The sequence below is a fragment of the Nasonia vitripennis genome, chromosome 4 (genome assembly GCF_009193385.2).
Source record: "Nasonia vitripennis strain AsymCx chromosome 4, Nvit_psr_1.1, whole genome shotgun sequence".
Classification (NCBI taxonomy): domain Eukaryota; kingdom Metazoa; phylum Arthropoda; class Insecta; order Hymenoptera; family Pteromalidae; genus Nasonia; species Nasonia vitripennis.
The window spans coordinates 12,651,765-12,674,233 of NC_045760.1; the positions used below are offsets into that span (position 1 = coordinate 12,651,765).

Consider the following 22,469-nt stretch of genomic DNA (forward strand, 5'->3'; position numbering starts at 1 on the left):
GAAACCGAAGATTTCTATGGGCTTGTTTGCGCGCGAGAATCGCTGTGTCGAAAACACGGCGGCGTTGACAGAGACATGTTATTTTTGCAAGTTGCTTATTCAAATTTTGCTATGATAAAGAAAAACAGCGATCGTTCCTATTGCGTATTGCCGTGCATAACCGACTCTCTCCATGTAAAACAGTGAAAATGTTTGTTCGCGTATTATACGTCTCCGCATAAAATATGTATCACCTAGCACGGTTTGATTCCCGCGCCTCTTGATGACGAGTTAATTATGGCACGCCAAGAAAAGAAAGAGCGCATGCGTAAGCCCTTCTGCGGTCTGAGATCGATTAGTGCGCGCGAGAGCGTCAGATTCGTTTCGGCATCGATCGAGAGCAGTGTGATCCGAAGCCTACCTCTATTCTCGTGTAGCTTTTGTATTGTGCCTGTAGTAATCGCTGTAATTTGAATTATATTTGTTAGTGAATCACTCGCGTGTGATTCCTCCCTTATTTCTATAATTCGTGTAAATAAAGTGCCTGTAATTCCGTGTGGGCGAGACACAAGCGTGCTGTTATCGCATAGCGAATCTTCGCTATAGGTCCCGGTCGCGACGACTCGACGAGTCGTCTCAAGTCGTTCACGGAGCGAAGGCTGGACCCATTCCCGAGACGTCGGGGCCCTGTGACGTGCTGGGCGTTGCCACCCCGGGATATCTCCATCTTCTCGATCGACAATCTACCCAGAAGAGAGGGTGGTCCGTCACGTACAGCGCACCGATATTTGCGATTTGCGGCGTTATTGTAGGGGCTGATCCCCGAAATATTAGGTAAGCGAGCGCTCTGTAAATATAAGGATCGATTATCCACTGCGTAAGTTAAATTAGATAATAAGTTTTGACTTTTGTATTTTATGCTTACATAAATTCATTAATTTACTTGATCAATAAATAATTTCTATTTCACTAGCTTGCTCAGGCTTTTCCCTCTGTTCCGTGAGGGTTTTTATGCCTAAGCAAGTTACTGTTTATATTTAGGTTAACCGCGAAATTGTTGCATTTTTTTATTTAAGAACCCGACTACTCATTCCTTTTCCCACTTCCTTCATAAATGTAATTTGACTGTTTTCAATGTTCACTATTTATGCAGTGAACGCATTTTTCACTGTTTACATAGTGAAAAAATCATTGTTTTGACACCAAAATTCGGTTTAACTTTTAGAACAGTGAAAACATGACTATTCTAATCAGTGAAACGCTAACATAAATACTATTTTGTCAAGTGAAAATTTCACTTTTGAATAAGTCAATCTGATTCACTTATTCAACAGTGAACAAATGAGAGGAGCGATCCTAAAACTGAAACTCTTACTCTGTTCTTGTTTGAACATTGGGGGAAAGCGAGGGCAAAAATATAATATTTATTAGGGGAGTTCTCTCGAAACTGATCCCTGGCCAAGAGAAAGTAAGATTACGAATCACAAATAGATGATGTCCAGAGGGTCGCCGATGTCGGGATTCAGGGCCCGCATATAAAAATGCATTTTTCGTCGATATCTCGAAAAGGGAGGCTTTTCGTGAAAAACGGACGAAATTTTCGCCCCATACATGGGGCTCGAACATCGAATTTCCATTCGAGTAGTCAATTAAATTTTTTTTTAATTTTGAGGTTAGGAATCGGTTTTTTATTTTCGAAACGATGCGTCCTTCCTACAACTCCATAAAGCTAGAGAATGACGTCTACAAGTGAGCCTTTTACAATTGTTACGGAGCGCACTTCCTAAAGTCCGTCATCGCCGACCCCGAACACCTAGACACGAAAAACTATGTAGCATACTAGATAGCTGCATACTTGAGGCATTTATTTATTCGTGAAGCAATCGTTCGAAAATATAACCTCTAATTGAAGAGCTCTCGGTGCTTATAGGGTAGGTGGATTTGAGGTTTAGTTTTTAGATGAAAAATTATCACCTCCTCTTTCCTTCTATGTGCTGCGCATAAAAACCAAAGCTCGAGATATACTATGCTATTATTTATGGATTGCCGTTATTTATTATTAATTTTAGTTTGTACATGTTGAAGTACTTAATATATCAGATATGAAATTTTGAGCGTAATAGTTCAGTTTAGGTAAACGGATAGCATGCACGACTACCACGCTGATGACCCGGATCGATTCCCGCCGCCGACAAAAAATTTAATTTCATTTCTTTGTTTCTAAATAATATAATTATCATACTAAATAATAACTAGGAATGAAGGCGCGCTTCGCGCGCTCTTAATTCTATCTCTGTCTAATAACACTGGTAGAAAATCTACCATAAGTGTTGGGCGGCACACTAACATCTGCTAATATTTTATAAGCATGTAACATGTTACTAAATCCATCAAAACTATTTTTTAATAAATATATTAATAATGCCGTCAATGTCGTCATCATTGGTTTGAATAGTGAGTTTGAAGAAAAGTTCAGTATAAGAGTCAGTGGGTTTGTCTATCATTAAAATGCCATTTATTTGCATTATAAAAAAGCTATACAACTGAAATTTTATACAGATACTTATTATGCTACCTACAAAACATGTAACCTAGATGATTCTGATTTAACTGTTTTCATTCATGTTTTCACATCGAGGTTCATATGAATTTTTTAATTTGTGTTCGACTACAACACCCATGATAATTATTTAGTCGTATAGCATGAGTTTGCATTCACATCAGTGTCGGAGTCGAAATCAGAAGTTTTTCAGTTAAGGTCGATTCAACTTTAAATATCTTTTCACAATCACAAAAGAAATCTATATGCAAAGTATGAGCTCTCTGACCTGTTAGTTTTTGAATGAGAAAAAATGCAAAAATGGAGAAACAGGTATCGGTCTCAAAATCTCTCACAACTGTTAAAAGTCAAAATTCTAATTAATGCCTTGACAAAAAATCTAAAATACTTATCACTTTCTTCATGTAAAAATACACTGGAAACCAGAAATACAATGTGCTAGAGATGGTAGTTTCTGTGTAACTGTCTACAAGCAAAATTTGATACGCTAAATTAAAAAATTCATATGAACCTCGATGTGAAAATATGAATGAAAACAGTTAAATCAGAATCATCTAAGTTACATATTTCTAGGTAACATAGGAAGTGGCAGTGTCATATTTTAGTTGTCTAGTAGCCTTTTTAGAATTCAAAGAACATTGTATAATGATAGACTTAAACTTACTGACTCGGATACTGAACTTTTCTTTAAATTCACCTCTCAAACCTCACCGAGGGCGACTTTGGGCACAAAGACACAGTATATCATCAAATTCTTTATTCTTTTAATTGAACTTCTCACTGACATTAAAAAAAAAAACTAAATAATATTCACACACTTTATTACTACTTCAAATAGGGTTAGGGTGCCACTTTTCAATACACATGTTGTAATACTACACAATCCTGGTAATGATTAATTTTTACTAAAATTTCGTGCTAGTTATATTACATATATTTTATCTGTTAACAAGGTTTCCACATTTTATTTTAAACACCTCAAACTTTTCTATCAGGGTTATGAGTTATGACTGTTTTGAGGGTTATGAATTTAAAGCGCGGTTCTGATCACGTTGCCTAGGCAACCAACCAGCAACCAATCAGAATCACGTTTTAAATGCTTCACAACAAAGGCCATCATTTTTTAAGAGAGTAGATAAGTCTAAAATAAATAAACAAAGAAAGAAATTAATTTTTCTTAACACGTGCATGAAAAAGACCCGTTTCCATGCCTCTAAAGTGAATGGCAAGCTGCTCATTTCGAGCGTGCGGGAGGGAATCATTCCCTCCCGCTGCAGCGGGAGAGAATGGCTATTCCCACTTTTCCCACAAACACTCAAAAACACTCAAAAATAATCAAATTTTTGAAAATTTTTGAAAAATATTGATATTTTTTTAAAGAGAGTGGTTTACGACTCAAAATGCGCAACTTACCATTCACTCTATATGCATGAAAACGGGTCTTTACAGGCACTTATCAAAAAAAGTACAGTGTGCAACAAGGGGGAGGGCAATTTCTACCTCGGGTGAAATTTGAGCACTCGTCTCCGTCTCGGGCGGTTTCGGCGCCCTCAACTCCAACTCGTGCTCAAATCTCATCCTCGTTAAAATCGCCCTTCCCCCCCCCCCCTAGTTGCACAATATACTATTTTTGTTCCTCAATGTACATTTCTAATCGATTTAAAATTCGCCATTTTCACTGATTTAAGCAGTGACCATTTCACTAATTCATTCAGTGAATAATCACTATTTGGCAGTTGCATACTTTTCACTGTATAAATTAGCGCATATGCACTATCAATCAGAGAAATTTCACTATTTTACACGGAGAGAGGAGCGATAAGAATAAAACCGAGACCTCTTTAATTTCGGAAGCTTCGAACGCAGCTATACAGCCGACATCCGCACGTGTTGCCAGGCTTGCACATTATAAACAAGGCCGCGTGCGCGGGCCAGAAATAATTCTCAGTTCCTCGCTCTTGTCCGATCCAAAAGGTCAGCCGCCCCCGCGATGCTGGAGATATCTTGCGAGGATCCTCGGACGCGCAAGCAGGAGAAAGAGGCTGCAGATTCCGCGCAAGAATATGAGGAATATACCTCGGCGAGTAACAGCGACGGCGTCACAAATCAGAACAATAAATGTCGCGCGCGACGCAAACGGCGCCCGTTCGGTCGTATCATAAAACTTAATTTAATATTATTGCGGCCGTTTTCCTGTCCGATTGCCGCCGCCACACCGACGCGCGTTTCTCGATCGATAGCCCGCCACTATACTAGACTGCTGTCCGGGTATTTGCGTCGAAAGGGGCTACTGATTCGCCAAGCAGATGCCCCTTTCTACGCACGGGTTTATCGCGTACAGGCAGTTCGGTGAAAAATGTTTCGACTCCATATCCCCGCAATAAAATCTATTAGCATTATATCGAGATGAATATTCTATACGAAAAAAATGTGAGAGATTACTTACGGTTGAGCTCGATGACGACGGTCGTCGTCTGAGGTGCGCTCAGCTGCGTGTTGCTGGCCCTGCAGGAGAGCTTGGCGTGATGGTGACTCCGCTTGAGGTTCCTTATCGTTACCCTGCTGGTGATCATCGTCGAGCTCTGCTCGTGCGGCGAATCCATGCTCGTTCCCGGGCTCTTCACGAGCTTCTGCTCGAACGTCGAGTTGATCAGCTGCGAGCCCAGGTACCAGGAGACCCTCGGCTTCGGTCGACCTGTGACAGGTGCGAGACGATCATTCTCCCGTGTTTTCGTTATAGATCATTTCGCACCTCGACGGTCTACTCTTTTTAGTTCTATTTCACTTTATTTATCATACTCCCCGCGTGTTTATTTCCTCCTTCACTCCTTCTTTTTTATCTCTCGGCGTGCGTATATAATACAGGAAATCAGCATTGCAAATTCCTGGCTCGTGTAGCGCCGGAGCCGCGCGCGTGCGCGGAATCCGAGTATATAGCGATAATGGATTACGCCTTAACGCCTAAATAATGCTCGCGCGTCTCTGATTGCCGCAAATAGTTTAAATAATTTAGAGCGAAAGCAGCAGTAGCAGTGAGTGTAATCCCCCTCTCTCTCTCTCTCTCTCTCTCTCTCTCTCTCTCTCTCTCTTTCCGTTGCGCGCGCTCGAAATATAAACTCTCGCGACTACTGTAGCGTGCATCGCTGTATGTATCGCTGGGAAAGTTTCTCGGGCAATTGCGGGACTATGGCGGGCTGCACTGCACGAGTCACGGCGCGACGAGTGCAATTAACCGCACGCGCTTATACTTTCCCATCCTCTTCTGCGTCCCTCGCGCGACACGGAATTATGTATACGTTATGACACACGCGAGTTTCCGTCTCAAAGTTCATCCGTCTGTTCGTATACGCGTATAGTTTTGTTACAACGTTCGGTCCCGACATAATGTACTCGCTTGGTGTCTCCCGCGCGTCTTCGGATCTATACATGTACATAAAGGCCGGCTGTATGCGCACATGCTGTATCTCTTGATCAAGCGGTAGCTCCGCGTATAATACGCGCGCTCCTATCATATCGGAGAGGGTAGAGCGCGCGCACAATGCAACTGGTAGAGAAGCGCCAGAGGGCGTCTCCTTCTCTTTGTATGTCAACTGTCGTCTGCAGGAATGCAAAGCCATTTAAATTAATTCAGTCGTGGATGTAGAGGTGCGCGTGCATGCGCTGCTGTCTCTCCCTCTCTGCGCGGGGATCTCACTGCCGCCGCTGCTGCTGCTGCTCGTTTGCACCGGGATTACGTTTCCTGCGGGGGCCAGAGAATGAGCCGAACTCGAGAGAAGAGACACTCGACACGCACGTCCCTCTCGGTTCTTGCTGCGGCTTATTCCCTCTCTGTCTGGCTGGCCTCGTGCTACCACCGCCACTGTGACTGTGCGAGCGTGTAGTGCGCTCGACCAGGGGTGAGAGTAGGTCATTACTTTTGCCGAATGGATTTTTTATGAGCTCGCCGGCGCGTGCCGAGAGGTGTGAATAAACAAAAAAAGCGACCGAGGGGGAGATAACGCTGGACGGGATTCTTGTCGAGTGGCATTTTGTCAGGGGAGAGGTTTTACGGCCGGTAACTCAACCCGATGACTAATTGAGCGGCTCCGGGCAACGAGGCCGAGCAAATGGACCGCTTAGATTTTACAAAAGGTTTCGCGAGTTCCTTGTCGACGCCGATTTCTCACGTGATAAACCTATCCACAAACGCGGAGCTCTGTGAGGTGAATTGTTAAAACACGACATTCGCTTCGTGCAGCTCAATTCCAAATTTGCATTTATAAAAGCTTTTCAAAACTCCGTGGAAAAATCTTGGTTTTTCCATTTATATCTCGCACAAAAGCGCTTCGAAAATACGCAGAAAACTATTGTTTTTCATACGACCGATTCTCTCTTTTTCCCGAAAAGCAAACGTAAACAAACCGTATGTTTGTTTTACGCGTATAAGGCAGTTAGAATGTATTTTTTTCATTAAAAAATAAACATGTTTTTCGTCGGTGAATCGAATACCTAGAGAAACATCAAATACTGCCATACGGCTATTTTATTGCCATGGATTCAATATACGAGATGAAGATTATACAACCTACATATAGGGTCATTTAAAAAAATAATAAACTGTTTTTTAAACTGCCAGCCCTCCGGGAAATAACTTTGATACGCGCAAAACTTGATGAACCAACGCGGCGAATAAACACGCGCACTTTAAGTGGAACACGCCGAGTTTGGTCAGACACGGGCGAGTTCCTTCTTAATAATACACCAGACCTAGACAATCAACTTTTTAACTCTCGCGTTTTCTAAATTACTTACGAACTGGGCTGTTCTGAAACAGCTGACCCGAAATGAAATTTTCACGCGAAGCCTTTAACGCTGAAAATTTATTTAAATAGGCGTATATGGATAGAACTCTTATTGTCTCGCGACGATCTGCGATAATCAATGCCAATATCACTTATCAGCTCTTCGAGAAAAAAATCCCAGGAATATCAATTGCAACTTTGCTACGCGTATAGCACTAAACCCGCCGCCGAACGAGCCTGCACTAGCCTAATGCTGCATCCTCGCACACGCGCTCTTTCTCTCGAGCGCTCGCGCAGTTCCAATTTGTTTGGCGCGGCTTTTATCGCTCTCCTTAAGATTAAAAGACCCACTGTAGTAGTCAAAGTATATACGCCAGTGTTCTCTCAAGCGGCGTTTCACGATCCCGGGCAAATTCCGCCTCCTCCTCCCCCGCCTCTTAAAAAATTTAGAGACTTTGCTACAGAGCGCTCGCACGCGCGCGAAGGGAAAGTTAAGAGTAGGCGGCGCGCGGCTAGACCCTCATCTCGGTGCGCAAAGCATGCAAGTGTATATGTATATATATATATTTAAAGAAAGAGGGTAGTGCGCCGCGGAGATAGTCGACTCGAGAGATTCCATGAGCGGAATGAAATATAAACAACGACTGCTATATCTTCGCGGCTCTCTCTCTCTCTCTCTCTCTCTCTCTCTCTCTCTCTCTCTCTCCGGTGGCAGCGTGAGAGCACATATTAAACTTATTTTTTCCGTATACGTATACACGCATGCATCGTCGGAATCGTACCGAAATCTTAAGGATATACAGTGTCGCGCGTAATCCCGACTTCTCTGCCTCATAGGAGACTCGCGCGTACGTACACTGTATACTCCCTCGGTTTTGAATGAAAAATCCTATTTCCTTTAACCGCAGGGATTCGCTGGCACGGTGCCAATTCCATTTAAAACCTTTCGGCGCGCAGCTAACTTTTTCACGCGCGCGTAAGGAGCTGTGCGCGCGCGCGCGTAGTGCCTGGACTCACGCCAGTTTGACGCTACGCGTGTGTGCAACTTTTTTCACCGCGGCGTGCACTCGAGAGCCGAGGCGCACAGGAAGAGGAAGAGGCGCGCGCGGAAAAGTACCGACGGCCTTACCCGAGTTTCGACGAGGCGAGAAGGAGGGGGAGGAGTAGGAGGAGTCGCCGCGCGTGCGAGAAAGTACAGAGGAATGAAAGAAGCGGCGTACGAGGCATCTCGTAAAATTGCGACCTAAGGATCTTCCCTGTATTTCCGCTGCGGACTTCCTCCGCCGCACGTACAGCGTCGTCGCAGCTCTTCGTTTCTCGCTCCTTCGGCTCTGCGCACTCACCTCCGTGTACTTCGCAGATGAGACCGAGATCGGCGCCTTCCGGATAAGCCTCCAAGTGCTTGCTCATGTCCCGCCTCTTGGTGTCGTAGATTATCGGCTTTAACGGCGGAACTGGAACAAAAGATAGAAAAGAAGAGGAGCTTTAGAGAAGCGTGCAACGACAACGACTACTTACTGCGCGCGAGGAAGAGGGAAATTGTAAAAATCCAAGCTTGAGAATTTCAGGAATGTGCTGCCAGTTATATATAAGCGTCGCCTACTGCTTTCGGTTATTTCGCCGTTTCCTCTTTCTTTTTCTCCACGCTGCAGTGCGACGGCGGACAATAACGCTTCCGAAGTAAGGGGTTTTAGACCATAAATGTCGCTCAACGTCTTTGGACAATTAGGTTGCCAGTTATCGGGTTGGAAAAATTAATTGACTGCTCAGCGTGAACGCGCACGACTTTTTTCGCGCAAGATAGTGTAAGTGACGCGTTTTAATTATTCGACAATGAATCTTTTTTGACAAAAGAAAACTGGATCATCCCGCGCTCAAAGGCGCTTTTTATGAGCGCTAACACGCATTATTAAATCTTAGATATATTCTATACGTGAATAATTTTAATAATACTTTATGAAATCGTAAAATTGCTAGATATTACGAAATTTTAATCAGAGTATTTATCCGTCAAAAATATGAGAAAACTGAAATATTATGGTCACTTGTGACACACGTAGCTATAAATATTTTTTAATATTCGTATCTCTTTGATGGTTTAAATTAGATTTTTTTTTTTTTTTTTTTTTATACATGGCATTTGGTACTCGAAAGTTCATCGCCTCATCTACGCAGCCTTCCACACTGCCCTATCTTGTGTCAACCCCACCCAAGATGCACCTCTCCGATCGACACCCACCCGTCCTATTTCTACTAGATCCGCTTTTACGTTGTCCTCCCATCTACGTCTAGGTCTACCTAGAGGTCGCGTTACCATCGGCCTGCCCTTCATGACACGCGCTGCCGTACGGTCGTCTCCCATTCTCGCTACGTGCCCTGCCCATCCCAATCTGCGCGATTTTATTATTCTGTTAATATTTGGTGACGCGTACAGATTGTGTAGCTCATCATTGTGTAGTCTCCTCCATTCCCCGGTTTCCTCATCTTTCTGCGGCCCGTATATTTTTCGCAAGACTTTATTTTCAAATACCCTAAAACGGTTGTCCGCCTGCTTAGTGAGGGCCCACGTTTCGCACCCGTACAGAACCACCGGCAGTATTATTGTCCTGTATATTCTTATTTTAACGTTTTTAGACAACAGCCTCGACTCAAGTAAATTACTCACGGCGTAGAAGCAAGCATTACCCGAATGGAGTCTCTTATTTATTTCGACATTAATCTCGTTTCTATCATTTATGGTCGTACCCAGATACCTGAATTCGCTAACCTTTTCAAAAGTAAAATTCCCAACTCTGAGATCTTCCTCCCCTCTGCAGATGCCTAGCTTATCCACAATCATGTACTTTGTTTTTGATTCACTCACTTCTAACCCTATATACTCCACCGCTTTTATGAGGATTTCCGCGTTTCTTGCTACCGTTTCCCTACAATCCCCCAGTATATCCAAATCATCTGCGTAGCCTAGTATCTGCGTTGTTCCATTAAGCGTTGCGCCCAGCTGGCTAACCTGCATTTTTCTAACGGCATACTCTTACGTTAAGTTGAACAGCACCGTAGAGAGCCCATCCCCTTGTTTTAAACCATCGCGTATCATGAAGGGTTCTGATACATTACCGCCTACTCGGACCTTACCCGTGCTTCCGTTCAGACATATTTGAATTAATCTCACGAGTTTTTTCGGTACACCGAGAAGTACTAGAATTTGATACATTTTGCTTCGCTTAATAGAGTCGTACGCTTTTTTAAAATCTATAAATAGTTGGTGTATGGTTTCGCAAAATTCCCACTTTTTCTCTAACAACTGTCTTATGGTAAACATTTGATCGCTCGTCGATCTGTTGCGCCGAAATCCGCACTGATAATCTCCTACTATATCTTCCGCGAATGGAGTGAGTCTAGCTTGTATTACGTTTGACAGAACTTTGTAGCACGTTGCTAAAAGTGAAATACCCCTATAGTTATTGCACTCTGTCTTATCCCCTTTTTTAAAAATCGGTATAATGATAGATTCCTTCCAATTTTCGGGTATTGTTTCATTTTTCCAGATGGCACATACTAGTTTATAGATTTTGAAAGTGAGCTCGACGCCCCCATATTTGAGTAACTCAGCTGGTATAGAGTCATTTCCCGCGGCTTTGTTGTTTTTTAGTTTTTTAATCGCGGCCTCTACTTCTTGGTAGCTCGGTTCCTCCACGTGGGGTTCAGCAGTGTGAATTTCGTCCCCTAATTCTTCGCTATTTTCGTGCACGTTTAATAATTTATCGAAATAATTTTTCCACAGCGACAGTAATTCGTTGTCATTTGTTACGAGGTCCCCGTTTTCGTCCTTCATCAATTGCGCTCTACTCCTAAAACCCTTTCTGATGGCGTTAATCCCTCTGTACATTTCGCGGGGGTTATTTTCCTTACTGTTAGTTTCTATTCTCCTAATAAGATTCTTTTGATACTCCCGCTTCTTATTTCTCTAGATCGCGCTCGTCTGTTTCCTTACGTTAGAATACTCTTCTACGGTCCTATCGCTTCTATTTTGTAAGCTATCTAATTTAGCCTTTTTGCGCCTTTCAAACCAGAGTTCGCACTCTTCGTCAAACCATGGTTTGCTCTTTGGCTTTTTCTTTTTACCCAGTACTTTGTTCGCGGCCTCTTTTATCGTTTTTTCGATGTCCCCCCATAAGCTATTCGGTTCGTCATTCCCCTCCGGCGATGTGTTTGCTTCAAGTGCCTGAAACCTGTTATTAATTTCTATCTGGTACCTAATTCGCTCTGTTCTATCTCGTAGTTTCTCAATATCGAAGCTTTCTACCTTGTTTGCTCGCTTACTATTTTGATTCGCTACTAGTCTAGCTCTTAATTTGGCTACTACTAGGAAGTGGTCCGAGTCGCTATTTGCCCCTCTGTAAGCCCTTACGTCAAGAACATTAGTATGACGTCTTTTTTCAATGAGGAAATGATCAATTTGGTTCTGTGTGGCCCCGTCCGGCGATGTCCACGTTGCCTTGTGTATGTTCTTGTGCTTAAAACACGTAGTTTTGATTATAAGATCTTTTGCCGCCGCGAAATTTATGACCCTAATACCGTTATCATTGCTGGCTTCGTGCAGGCTTTCCTTACCTATAGTAGGCCTAAACATTTCCTCCCTACCTATTTTAGCATTGAAATCGCCTAATACTATTCTTGTGTCGTAAGACGCGAACTGGACGATTACCTGCTCTAAAGTTTCGTAATAGAGATCCTTAGCTTCTTCTTCTTTGTCCTCCGTAGGACAGTGTACATTAATAAATACATATCTATACCATTCACCTTCGATAATGATGTACGAGAGCCTATCATTGACGGATTTGAAACTTTTAACCGAATGTATGATGCTTTTGCTTACGAGAAATCCGGTGCCTAGAGATCCCCCACTCCCGGCCCCATACAGGTACGTGAAGTTACCCGATGCTAGTACTCCGCCATCTGGCCACCGCGATTCCTGTATTGCTACCAAATCTAGATTGTACCTATCAGCTTCCTTTACGAGTTCTTTAAACGCACCTGCTCTGTATAGACTGCGAACATTCCAAGTTCCAACCCTTAAGTCCCTTTTGGTTCGGATTTGATTTTTTTGAGCCATGATGTTATGTTAAAACCCGCGCGCTTCGGATCCTGTTCCGATCGCAGGTGAGTCCACCGTTCTAGAGGTGATAACCCCCATACCTGTCTAGAACTAAGTATGAGAGCTTTCCGACTTTGACGAGGACAGTGTCAATTCGTCGTCAGACACACTACGGTTTCATTCTCGCATCCTAACGCCCCCCTGCAAGGCAGCGCGCCTTCGCTGGCATCGTTACCGCGTAAGACCAGGTGACGAATCATTCTACACATCCCCTTTCGGGGCAGTTGTCATCGCTCCCGCATCCTCCTCGGCAGCAGGATTTTGGCCCATTTTTGTAATGTGTGATGAAAGAGATAGATTGAGAGATAAGAGATAATGTGAAGTGTTTTTGTTGTTGTGGTGCTTGCGTAGTGTTTCGACAACGCCCAAGACCCGCTTAGGGTAGCGGCATTGTAACAGATAACTCTCGTTATTACTCAACAAAATTGATGAGATATTATTTTAGGATATAATTAACATTCCTATCTAATTTAAACCACTGTTACAATGCCGCTACCCTAAGCGGGTCTTGGGCGTTGTCGTCCAGATCGGACGGGTGGGTGCCTATCACCACTACACAGCGCGTCCTTAGGTTGCGGATAGAGGAACAGCCCCTGAGAAAGAGGTTAGCTGCGAATAAATTGAATAAGCAGCCGCGGACAGCCGATAGGAACAGGCGTGGGTGTGATGAGCCCACACTGTCGAACGCATTCATCTAGAAACACTACGCAAGCACCACAACAACAAAAACACTTCACATTATCTCTTATCTCTCAATCTATCTCTTTCATCACACATTACAAAAATGGGCAAAAATCCTGCTGCCGAGGAGGATGCGGGAGCGATGACAACTGCCCCGAAAGGGGATGTGTAGAATGATTCGTCACCTGGTCTTACGCGGTAACGATGCCAGCGAAGGCGCACTGCCTTGCAGGGGGGCGTTAGGATGCGAGAATGAAACCGTAGTGTGTCTGACGACGAATTGACACTGTCCTCGTCAAAGTCGGAAAGCTCTCATACTTAGTTCTAGACAGGTATGGGGGTTATCACCTCTAGAACGGTGGACTCACCTGCGATCGGAACAGGATCCGAAGCGCGCGGGTTTTAACATAACATCATGGCTCAAAAAAATCAAATCCGAACCAAAAGGGACTTAAGGGTTGGAACTTGGAATGTTCGCAGTCTATACAGAGCAGGTGCGTTTAAAGAACTCGTAAAGGATGCTGATAGGTACAATCTAGATTTGGTAGCAATACAGGAATCGCGGTGGCCAGATGGCGGAGTACTAGCATCGGGTAACTTCACGTACCTGTATGGGGCCGGGAGTGGGGGATCTCTAGGCACCGGATTTCTCGTAAGCAAAAGCATCATACATTCGGTTAAAAGTTTCAAATCCGTCAATGATAGGCTCTCGTACATCATTATCGAAGGTGAATGGTATAGATATGTATTCATTAATGTACACTGTCCTACGGAGGACAAAGAAGAAGAAGCTAAGGATCTCTATTACGAAACTTTAGAGCAGGTAATCGACCAGTTCGCGCCTTACGACACAAGAATAGTATTAGGCGATTTCAATGCTAAAATAGGTAGGGAGGAAATGTTTAGGCCTACTATAGGTAAGGAAAGCCTGCACGAAGCCAGCAATGATAACGGTATTAGGGTCATAAACTTCGCGGCGGCAAAAGATCTTATAATCAAAACTACGTGTTTTAAGCACAAGAACATACACAAGGCACCGTGGACATCGCCGGACGGGGCCACACAGAACCAAATTGATCATTTCCTCATTGAAAAAAGACGTCATACTAATGTTCTTGACGTAAGGGCTTACAGAGGGGCAGATAGCGACTCGGACCACTTCCTAGTAGTAGCCAAATTAAGAGCTAGACTAGTAGCGAATCAAAATAGTAAACGAGCAAACAAGGTAGAAAGCTTCGATATTGAGAAACTACGAGATAGAACAGAGCGAATTAGGTACCAGATAGAAATTAATAACAGGTTTCAGGCACTTGAAGAAGCAAACACATCGCCGGAGGGGAATGACGAACCGAATAGCTTATGGGGGGACATCGAAAAAACGGTAAAAGAGGCCGCGAACAAAGTACTGGGTAAAAAGAAAAAGCCAAAGAGCAAACCATGGTTTGACGAAGAGTGCGAACTCTGGTTTGAAAGGCGCCAAAAGGCTAAATTAGATAGCTTACAAAATAGAAGCGATAGGACCGTAGAAGAGTATTCTAAAGTAAGGAAACAGACGAGCGCGATCTAGAGAAATAAGAAGCGTGAGTATCAAAAGAATCTTATTAGGAGAATAGAAACTAACAGTAAGGAAAATAACCCCCGCGAAATGTGCAGAGGGATTAACGCCATCAGAAAGGGTTTTAGGAGTAGAGCGCAATTGATGAAGGACGCAAACGGGGACCTCGTAACAAATGACAACGAATTACTGTCGCTGTGGAAAAATTATTTCGATAAATTATTAAACGTGCACGAAAATAGCGAAGAATTAGGGGACGAAATTCACACTGCTGAACCCCACGTGGAGGAACCGAGCTACCAAGAAGTAGAGGCCGCGATTAAAAAACTAAAAAACAACAAAGCCGCGGGAAATGACTCTATACCAGCTGAGTTACTCAAATATGGGGGCGTCGAGCTCACTTTCAAAATCTATAAACTAGTATGTGCCATCTGGAAAAATGAAACAATACCCGAAAATTGGAAGGAATCTATCATTATACCGATTTTTAAAAAAGGGGATAAGACAGAGTGCAATAACTATAGGGGTATTTCACTTTTAGCAACGTGCTACAAAGTTCTGTCAAACGTAATACAAGCTAGACTCACTCCATTCGCGGAAGATATAGTAGGAGATTATCAGTGCGGATTTCGGCGCAACAGATCGACGAGCGATCAAATGTTTACCATAAGACAGTTGTTAGAGAAAAAGTGGGAATTTTGCGAAACCATACACCAACTATTTATAGATTTTAAAAAAGCGTACGACTCTATTAAGCGAAGCAAAATGTATCAAATTCTAGTACTTCTCGGTGTACCGAAAAAACTCGTGAGATTAATTCAAATATGTCTGAACGGAAGCACGGGTAAGGTCCGAGTAGGCGGTAATGTATCAGAACCCTTCATGATACGCGATGGTTTAAAACAAGGGGATGGGCTCTCTACGGTGCTGTTCAACTTAACGTAAGAGTATGCCGTTAGAAAAATGCAGGTTAGCCAGCTGGGCGCAACGCTTAATGGAACAACGCAGATACTAGGCTACGCAGATGATTTGGATATACTGGGGGATTGTAGGGAAACGGTAGCAAGAAACGCGGAAATCCTCATAAAAGCGGTGGAGTATATAGGGTTAGAAGTGAGTGAATCAAAAACAAAGTACATGATTGTGGATAAGCTAGGCATCTGCAGAGGGGAGGAAGATCTCAGAGTTGGGAATTTTACTTTTGAAAAGGTTAGCGAATTCAGGTATCTGGGTACGACCATAAATGATAGAAACGAGATTAATGTCGAAATAAATAAGAGACTCCATTCGGGTAATGCTTGCTTCTACGCCGTGAGTAATTTACTTGAGTCGAGGCTGTTGTCTAAAAACGTTAAAATAAGAATATACTGCCGGTGGTTCTGTACGGGTGCGAAACGTGGGCTCTCACTAAGCAGGCGGACAACCGTTTTAGGGTATTTGAAAATAAAGTCTTGCGAAAAATATACGGGCCGAAGAAAGATGAGGAAACCGGGGAATGGAGGAGACTACACAATGATGAGTTACACAATCTGTACGCGTCACCAAATATTAACAGAATAATAAAATCGCGCAGATTGGGATGGGCAGGGCAGGTAGCGAGAATGGAAGACGACCGAACGGCAGCGCGTGTCATGAAGGGCAGGCCGATGGTAACGCGACCTCTAGGTAGACCTAGACGTAGATGGCAGGACAAGGTAAAAGCGGATCTAGTAGAAATAGGACGGGTGGGTGTCGATCGGAGAGGTGCATCTTGGGTGGGGTTGACACAAGATAGGGCAGCGTGGAAGGCTTGCATAGATGAGGCGATGAACTTTCGAGTTCCAAATGCCATGTAAAAAAAAAAAAAAAAAAAAAATAACGAGTTATATTTTTTTCCAGTTTGTTTTGGGACTCTAATTAGCTTAAGTACTATGTGAAATCGAATAATCATTGGCAGATCATTTATGCCAAAGTTGCTCATTTTCCCAATACAATATTAGTGCAAAGTATTAAAAAACTTAACGCGAAGATTGATTAATAATAAATCAGTGGAGTACGTCGCTGATCGGCCAATGCCTTCCTAGTAGTACAGTTCAGGGTATGGTCGGTCACGAGCCAAACCTTTCAACCGTAATACCAATAAAGCGTTTAATTCCTCCGCAAACATCGATCCTTCATCATTAAACGCATAAATCACGCTCGCCAACAAAAACACAATAAAATTGCAGATTGCGCGTCAATTGCCGACCGTTAAAACGTCACCGAGAAATAACAAAGGCTCTTAACGTCAGTGATACTTCTCGTTTTAACGCATATCCCTATATATGTTCTAGCTCTACATACAGGTAGCTGTGCCGAGCAAAACCAAGAGAAAGAGGAGGAGAGAAGCACGGAAGCGAGATATGCGTCAGAGGCTTTCTTTGCTCCACTCGTATCACGGCTATATGCACTAAGTACGTCCGATGCGTATCCGTCATGTCGCGCACCAGCTATAGTTCTGCAGTGCGTGCGGCCCAAGTACAGGCGGATCCAGGGAAAATTGCCCGCAGCTATTGTTGCGACACGGAGACAGTACTCGTACAAACGCACGAAGGGAAAACGAGAGAGAAATAGAGATGCGCTCGGAGAATGATTGCGGCCTGGAAAGAAGAGCGCATCGCGATATTCCTTTTTTTTTTTGCTGAATATACGGAGCTTAATGTTTTTTTACTCAACAGCGTGTGCGCAGAGGCCGCAAGAAGATTTCTGTCGTGTGAGCGAGCGAGCGAGCGGCTTCTCCTCACTGCCAGTTTGTTTGTACACGCATATAACATATGCGTGTGGACGAACGTCTAAATGCACGCGCACAAGGAAAATGATAAACGGAAAAAGCGCATAGGGAGAGAGCTAGAAAATCGTATACGAGAGGTTTGTTGTTTCGGGGAGCTGGAAAATCATACAAAAGGAGCGACGCATGACGCTCTCGCTTGTTTCTCTTTTTTTCTCCGCAGTGCAAACGGCGAAATTCACGGGCCTCTCTCAGCGGGTTCGCTCGGGTTTTTTTTATTTTTTTTTGTTTCGTCGCGCTCACAGCTCTCGAGTGCGCGACGGGAGAAGAATATCATTTTTCGTATACGCGCGTGATGCGCCTGTATATTCGGCTGGTCGCGTGTATATGCCGCACGTATATTCATATAGAGAGCGAGAGAGCAGCGGTTATGAACGATTGTCTTCGTTTCGGTACGTCTTTGTCTGGGTTAACAATATCGGGCGTGTTTTTCCACAATCAACTTAGCCGTAACGGAATTTGCGGTAGACGATGGTCGCGAGATACGGCGTGAAATTCAACGCGACGCCGTCACTCGGATGATATCGCTCGGCTATGTGCGATGAATTTTATTCAATTTGCTCGAAAATTCATGCCGAGCAGCTACATACATCCACACAGCGGAAAGTTTCCTAAACAATTTATGCAATATAGCGAGTATCATTGAAAATTCAAAGATCATAGCCGCCCTAATCAGTAATCAGTCATCGCACTGGGCTCTTTTCATCGCTTTTGCTCTTCCTCTCTCAGCATCTGGCATTATCACCGTCGACGCTCCATTTTCTTCCTCCTTTTCCATTCTGCGCTCGGTCTTTTTGCCATGTGGCGGCGTTTCGACGCCTTCCCTCTTTTGCTTTATTTCGCGTTCTTTCCGGTTTCGGGCCGCTTCGCGACCTCCTATATATATAGTGCAGCTGTAGCTCTTTGCCCGAACAAAGAGGCGAATTGGGTCGAGTGGAAAACAAATTAAAAATCATCTGCGCAATGTTGTGTAATGGCTGCACAGTATATATAATATGCTATATACTGCTGCGAGCTGCTACTGCTTTTTCGTCTGCAGCGGCAACTCTGTTATCTGCCTGATGTAGACGAGCGCGGATTATTAATTAATGCGACGTTAATTATGCGGCGAGGCAGTTAATTCGCAGAGCTTTCTACATCATTACAAGCCGGGCGTCGAGGGGGGACGCGCCACGCGAGGTATCGTTGTTTTGATATAGGTATCGAAGCATACTCACTCGATAATTGAAAGCGAGAGGCTATAATAATCGAGAGAGCCGTTCAAATATACTGCGCTCACGGTATATTATAAAATGAATCTAGCGCGAAGCAGCGGCTGGCTAAATTAGTGCTTCTAAAGGGCCATTTGCACTCTGCGTCAGAACGAGGTAATGTGTAGATCTTCTTCCTTAAATTAAGAAGGAGAGAACCGGCGGAGCAAACAAAAGAGTGAGAAATAGTGGGCGGAGGGAAGTTGAACAGTTGGAGAGTGGAAAAGATAAATAGAGAAGGAGAGCGAAATAAATAGTAGTCGGCCGAGAGAGAAAGGCGGAGGGAGAGGGAGAGTATAAAAGAAGAAAGAACGCTCGCTCGCTATATAAGCAAGAAATAGATAGATAGATAGATTAGCCTTTATTTTGCACAAGTCAAAAATACATATGTATCACATATTGTCATTAATTTATCACAGATTCGTATTACGCATTATGTACATTTTTTTTCTTATTTACTACTCTATCACGTCACTTAAATAAAAACCTTTGGTCATAGATGTTAAAATACATTAATAATATAAATAAATAAATAGAATAAATATTTGGACGGTACAATATCTAACGGAGTCACGAAACAGTCGCAGAATCAGTGTTCTGATCGACAGTACACTCAATCTCGCGTACGTATATGCGTCTCCGCATCACAGCTTTAAAAGATTTAAGCGACGGGAGATCTCCCACGTCGCGCGGGAGAGAATTCCAGAGGCGCGCGCCCTGGGCTTTAAAGGAATATAGCCCCGCATCGGTACGCGCGCTAGGCACCACTAGTTCTTGCGGATCCCTAGGTGAGGTTCTAGACTGGTTCCTATCAAAAAGGGCAGCAAGATACGGCGGCTGTCCCATTACAATTGCTTTATAAAGCATCACCGCCGCAAATAACTCCCTTCTTGCCTTCACTGGAACCCAGCCTATCTTCCTCCTATAGGGGGAGATGTGCTCGTCCCTTCTAGCACCACATATGTATCTCACACATGAGTTCTGCAATCGTTGAAGTCGTGTGCTTTGTTGACCTGATACGTCAAGTTAGACAAGAGAGCAGTAATCCAAGTGCGGGGTGGCAAGAGCGCCCGCCAGCTGCTTACGCAGTTCCTCGGTGGTGCAGGATCTAAAGGATCTAAGTCCATAAAGGACTCTATTAACCTTTCGGCTAATCGTATCCACCTGCGGTTTCCATGTCATCTTCGAATCCATTACAACACCAAGGTTAGTTACAGTGTCGGCAAAGGGTACGAAGACGCCATCCTTGATCTCAATGCCAGGCCGCTTTAGACTTTGCACCTTGTTAATATTACTGTCCGACCCAAAAATAATAGCTTTAGTCTTCCCGACATTGAGGCGAAGCGCGTTCTCGGACGCCCATACCGCCACTGCACGCGCGACAGCCGACAGACGGTCCACACCCCCGCTCAAGTCGTCCCTCGCCACCTGCGTATAGGTTTGAAGGTCATTAGCATATAGCAAATGTTCGACACTATCCGATAATTCGCCCTTAGGGCCCTTAAAAGAAGCCAAAATGTCTCTGAGATCGTTGATGTAAAGACTAAAGAGAAGAGGACCCAGGACCGAGCCCTGTGGAATGCCAAGATTGGTAGTGAGCTAATCAGAATTGCCAACTGTTTTCGTAACCACTTGATGGGTACGCCCTGTAATGTATGACTTGATTCACAGAACTACAGACCTAGAGAAACCCATTCCTATTAGCTTTCGAAGAAGTTTAGAGGGTGAGATCGTGTCGAACGCCTTACTGAAATCAAACATCAGGAGGATAGTAAGCAATTGTTTTTTGCTATTAATACCCGCCCTAATGTCCTCTGACAGACTCAGTAGTGCTGTTTGCGTGCTGTGATAACGCCGAAAACCCGTCTGACGTGTATCAAAAAGCTTCTCCGACTCTAAGTACTCGGATATCTGGTCGTAAACAATCTTCTCTAGAACCTTGGCAAGAAAACATAACAGAGCGATCGGACGAAAGTCTGAAGCGGCTGATGGAATTGTCGTTTTCTTGAGGGGCACTAGACAAGCCTTTTTCCAGGCTCCAGGGAAGACGCAACTAGACAGAGAGGAGTTAAAAATAGATGCAAGGTGGTGGCCCAGGACCGGAAGGGATTTAGCAATGACATCCTGAGGAATGCCATCCTCCCCTTTTGCCTGTGATGAGTAATGCGCAACGGCCAGGACCATGTCCGAAAAAGTGATTTCACGGAAAGTGAAACCAGCTTCACTGGCTGTCGCACAATCTCATCCAAGTTCACCTCGCTCTCTGATTCTGATACGGAGACCCCGGCAAAGTGGGCATTGAGCTCGCCTGGGGAGAAACCGTGCAGTTCCTCCTTAGTCGTGGACAATAGTCCAAGATTACGAAGCTCAATCCAGATGTTTTTGTTGTTGTTCAGGGCCTCCGAAATTCTGGCCTGAATAAAAGCCTCTCGCGCCTCGATTGTGCGCTGTTCTGCTTGAGCCGCAAGAGACTGGAATTCCGACCAGAACCTCAAGTCACGGGTCCTTTTGAATCTTCGTTCGACCGCATCACGCTTATCATAAAGGTCTTGAAGTTCTGCGTTGACCCACGGTGAAGATTTTTTATTTTTGAGTTTAAATTTTTTTAACGGGGCAAGTTTTTTCAATGACAGTCATGATGTTACCACTAAGCGCTTCTAATTTACTGTCTGTGGTCATGCCCGGGCAAATGATGGTCGACCAATCGCAGGTTTCGAGAAGGGAAAGAAGCTCCTCGCACCTGATGGATTTAAAATCTCTATAAAAGAATGGAGTTAGAGTAGGAGATTCCGACTTTGGAGTCCGAAACGTAAAATCAATGATGTTATGTCGTCAGCATAGATTACGTCAATCCACGTATGAGACTCCCCGACGTGGTGCGTCGCGCCATGTTCAACTAATTTGAGATTCAACTCACAGGCCAAATCCCTGACAAAATTCGCATCCTGAGACGTCGACAACATATCTGCGTTCAGGTCCCCCATGACTATACGATGATTATAGTCATCCGCATATATTTTGAATTTATCCACCAAGTCAGAGTTGGTCGTGAAAGAAATACCTGGTGGTCTGTATATAACGGCGACAAAAATGGGGGGCATACGGCCCTTTTGAATTCTACACATAAGGTACTCTGGAATCCTGGGCTTTCTACCATCCGTCGTTGTTGGAGATGAGCACAGTATGGTCGCCTTGTAACTATTGTGGATGTATAGTGCCACACTTCCTCCCTGGGTATTCCTGTCCTGCCGAAGGACAGAGTAGCCCTTTACCTGAGCAAATACATCGACGACGTTTGGCCCGAAACACGAATCAGCCATTCCAAAGAGATGGTAGAAGGGACGAGCAGTCGCCAGGAATTGACGAAACATCTCCATGTGCCTGTTCAGCGAGGTAGCGTTGACAAAACCCGCCCTTAACCCATCACACTCTGCTCCTCTCACCTTCACTCCGCCTAGTCAGTTTTTCGTACTGTCTTTATCTAGCGATCCTGAGCATGACGCAGTCTCAGTGATCGCGTTACCGTTATGTACCGCTGTCGCATTATTTACAATATTGTCGTTACCCGTCATACAAGAATATGATGCAGCGATAGCTTGCAAGTCAGCTGCCGTTTGAAAATGATGTGACATCTCCCCGTCCCGCATTTTTGCCAAGACACGACCGCCTCTATGCCAGACGTACTTGAAACCAAGACCGCTA

General features: G+C 44.1%; 1 protein-coding gene across 6 annotated transcripts in view; it reads right to left on the reverse strand.

Moving 5' to 3' along the window:
• The window catches only part of LOC100120012 (hemicentin-1), a 126,654-nt gene that overhangs the window by 18,729 nt on the left and 85,456 nt on the right, over nt 1-22,469 (reverse strand). For 5 of the 6 annotated variants that reach the window (XM_031928760.1, XM_031928757.1, XM_031928761.1 and 2 more), the window contains 2 exons: nt 8,664-8,774; nt 4,986-5,234 (listed from right to left, as the gene is read on the reverse strand). In XM_031928760.1, the coding sequence (XP_031784620.1) occupies nt 4,986-5,234; nt 8,664-8,774 (360 nt within the window). The remainder of the gene's footprint in view (nt 1-4,985; nt 5,235-8,663; nt 8,775-22,469) is intronic. The other variant, XM_031928759.1, reaches the window with a different exon arrangement.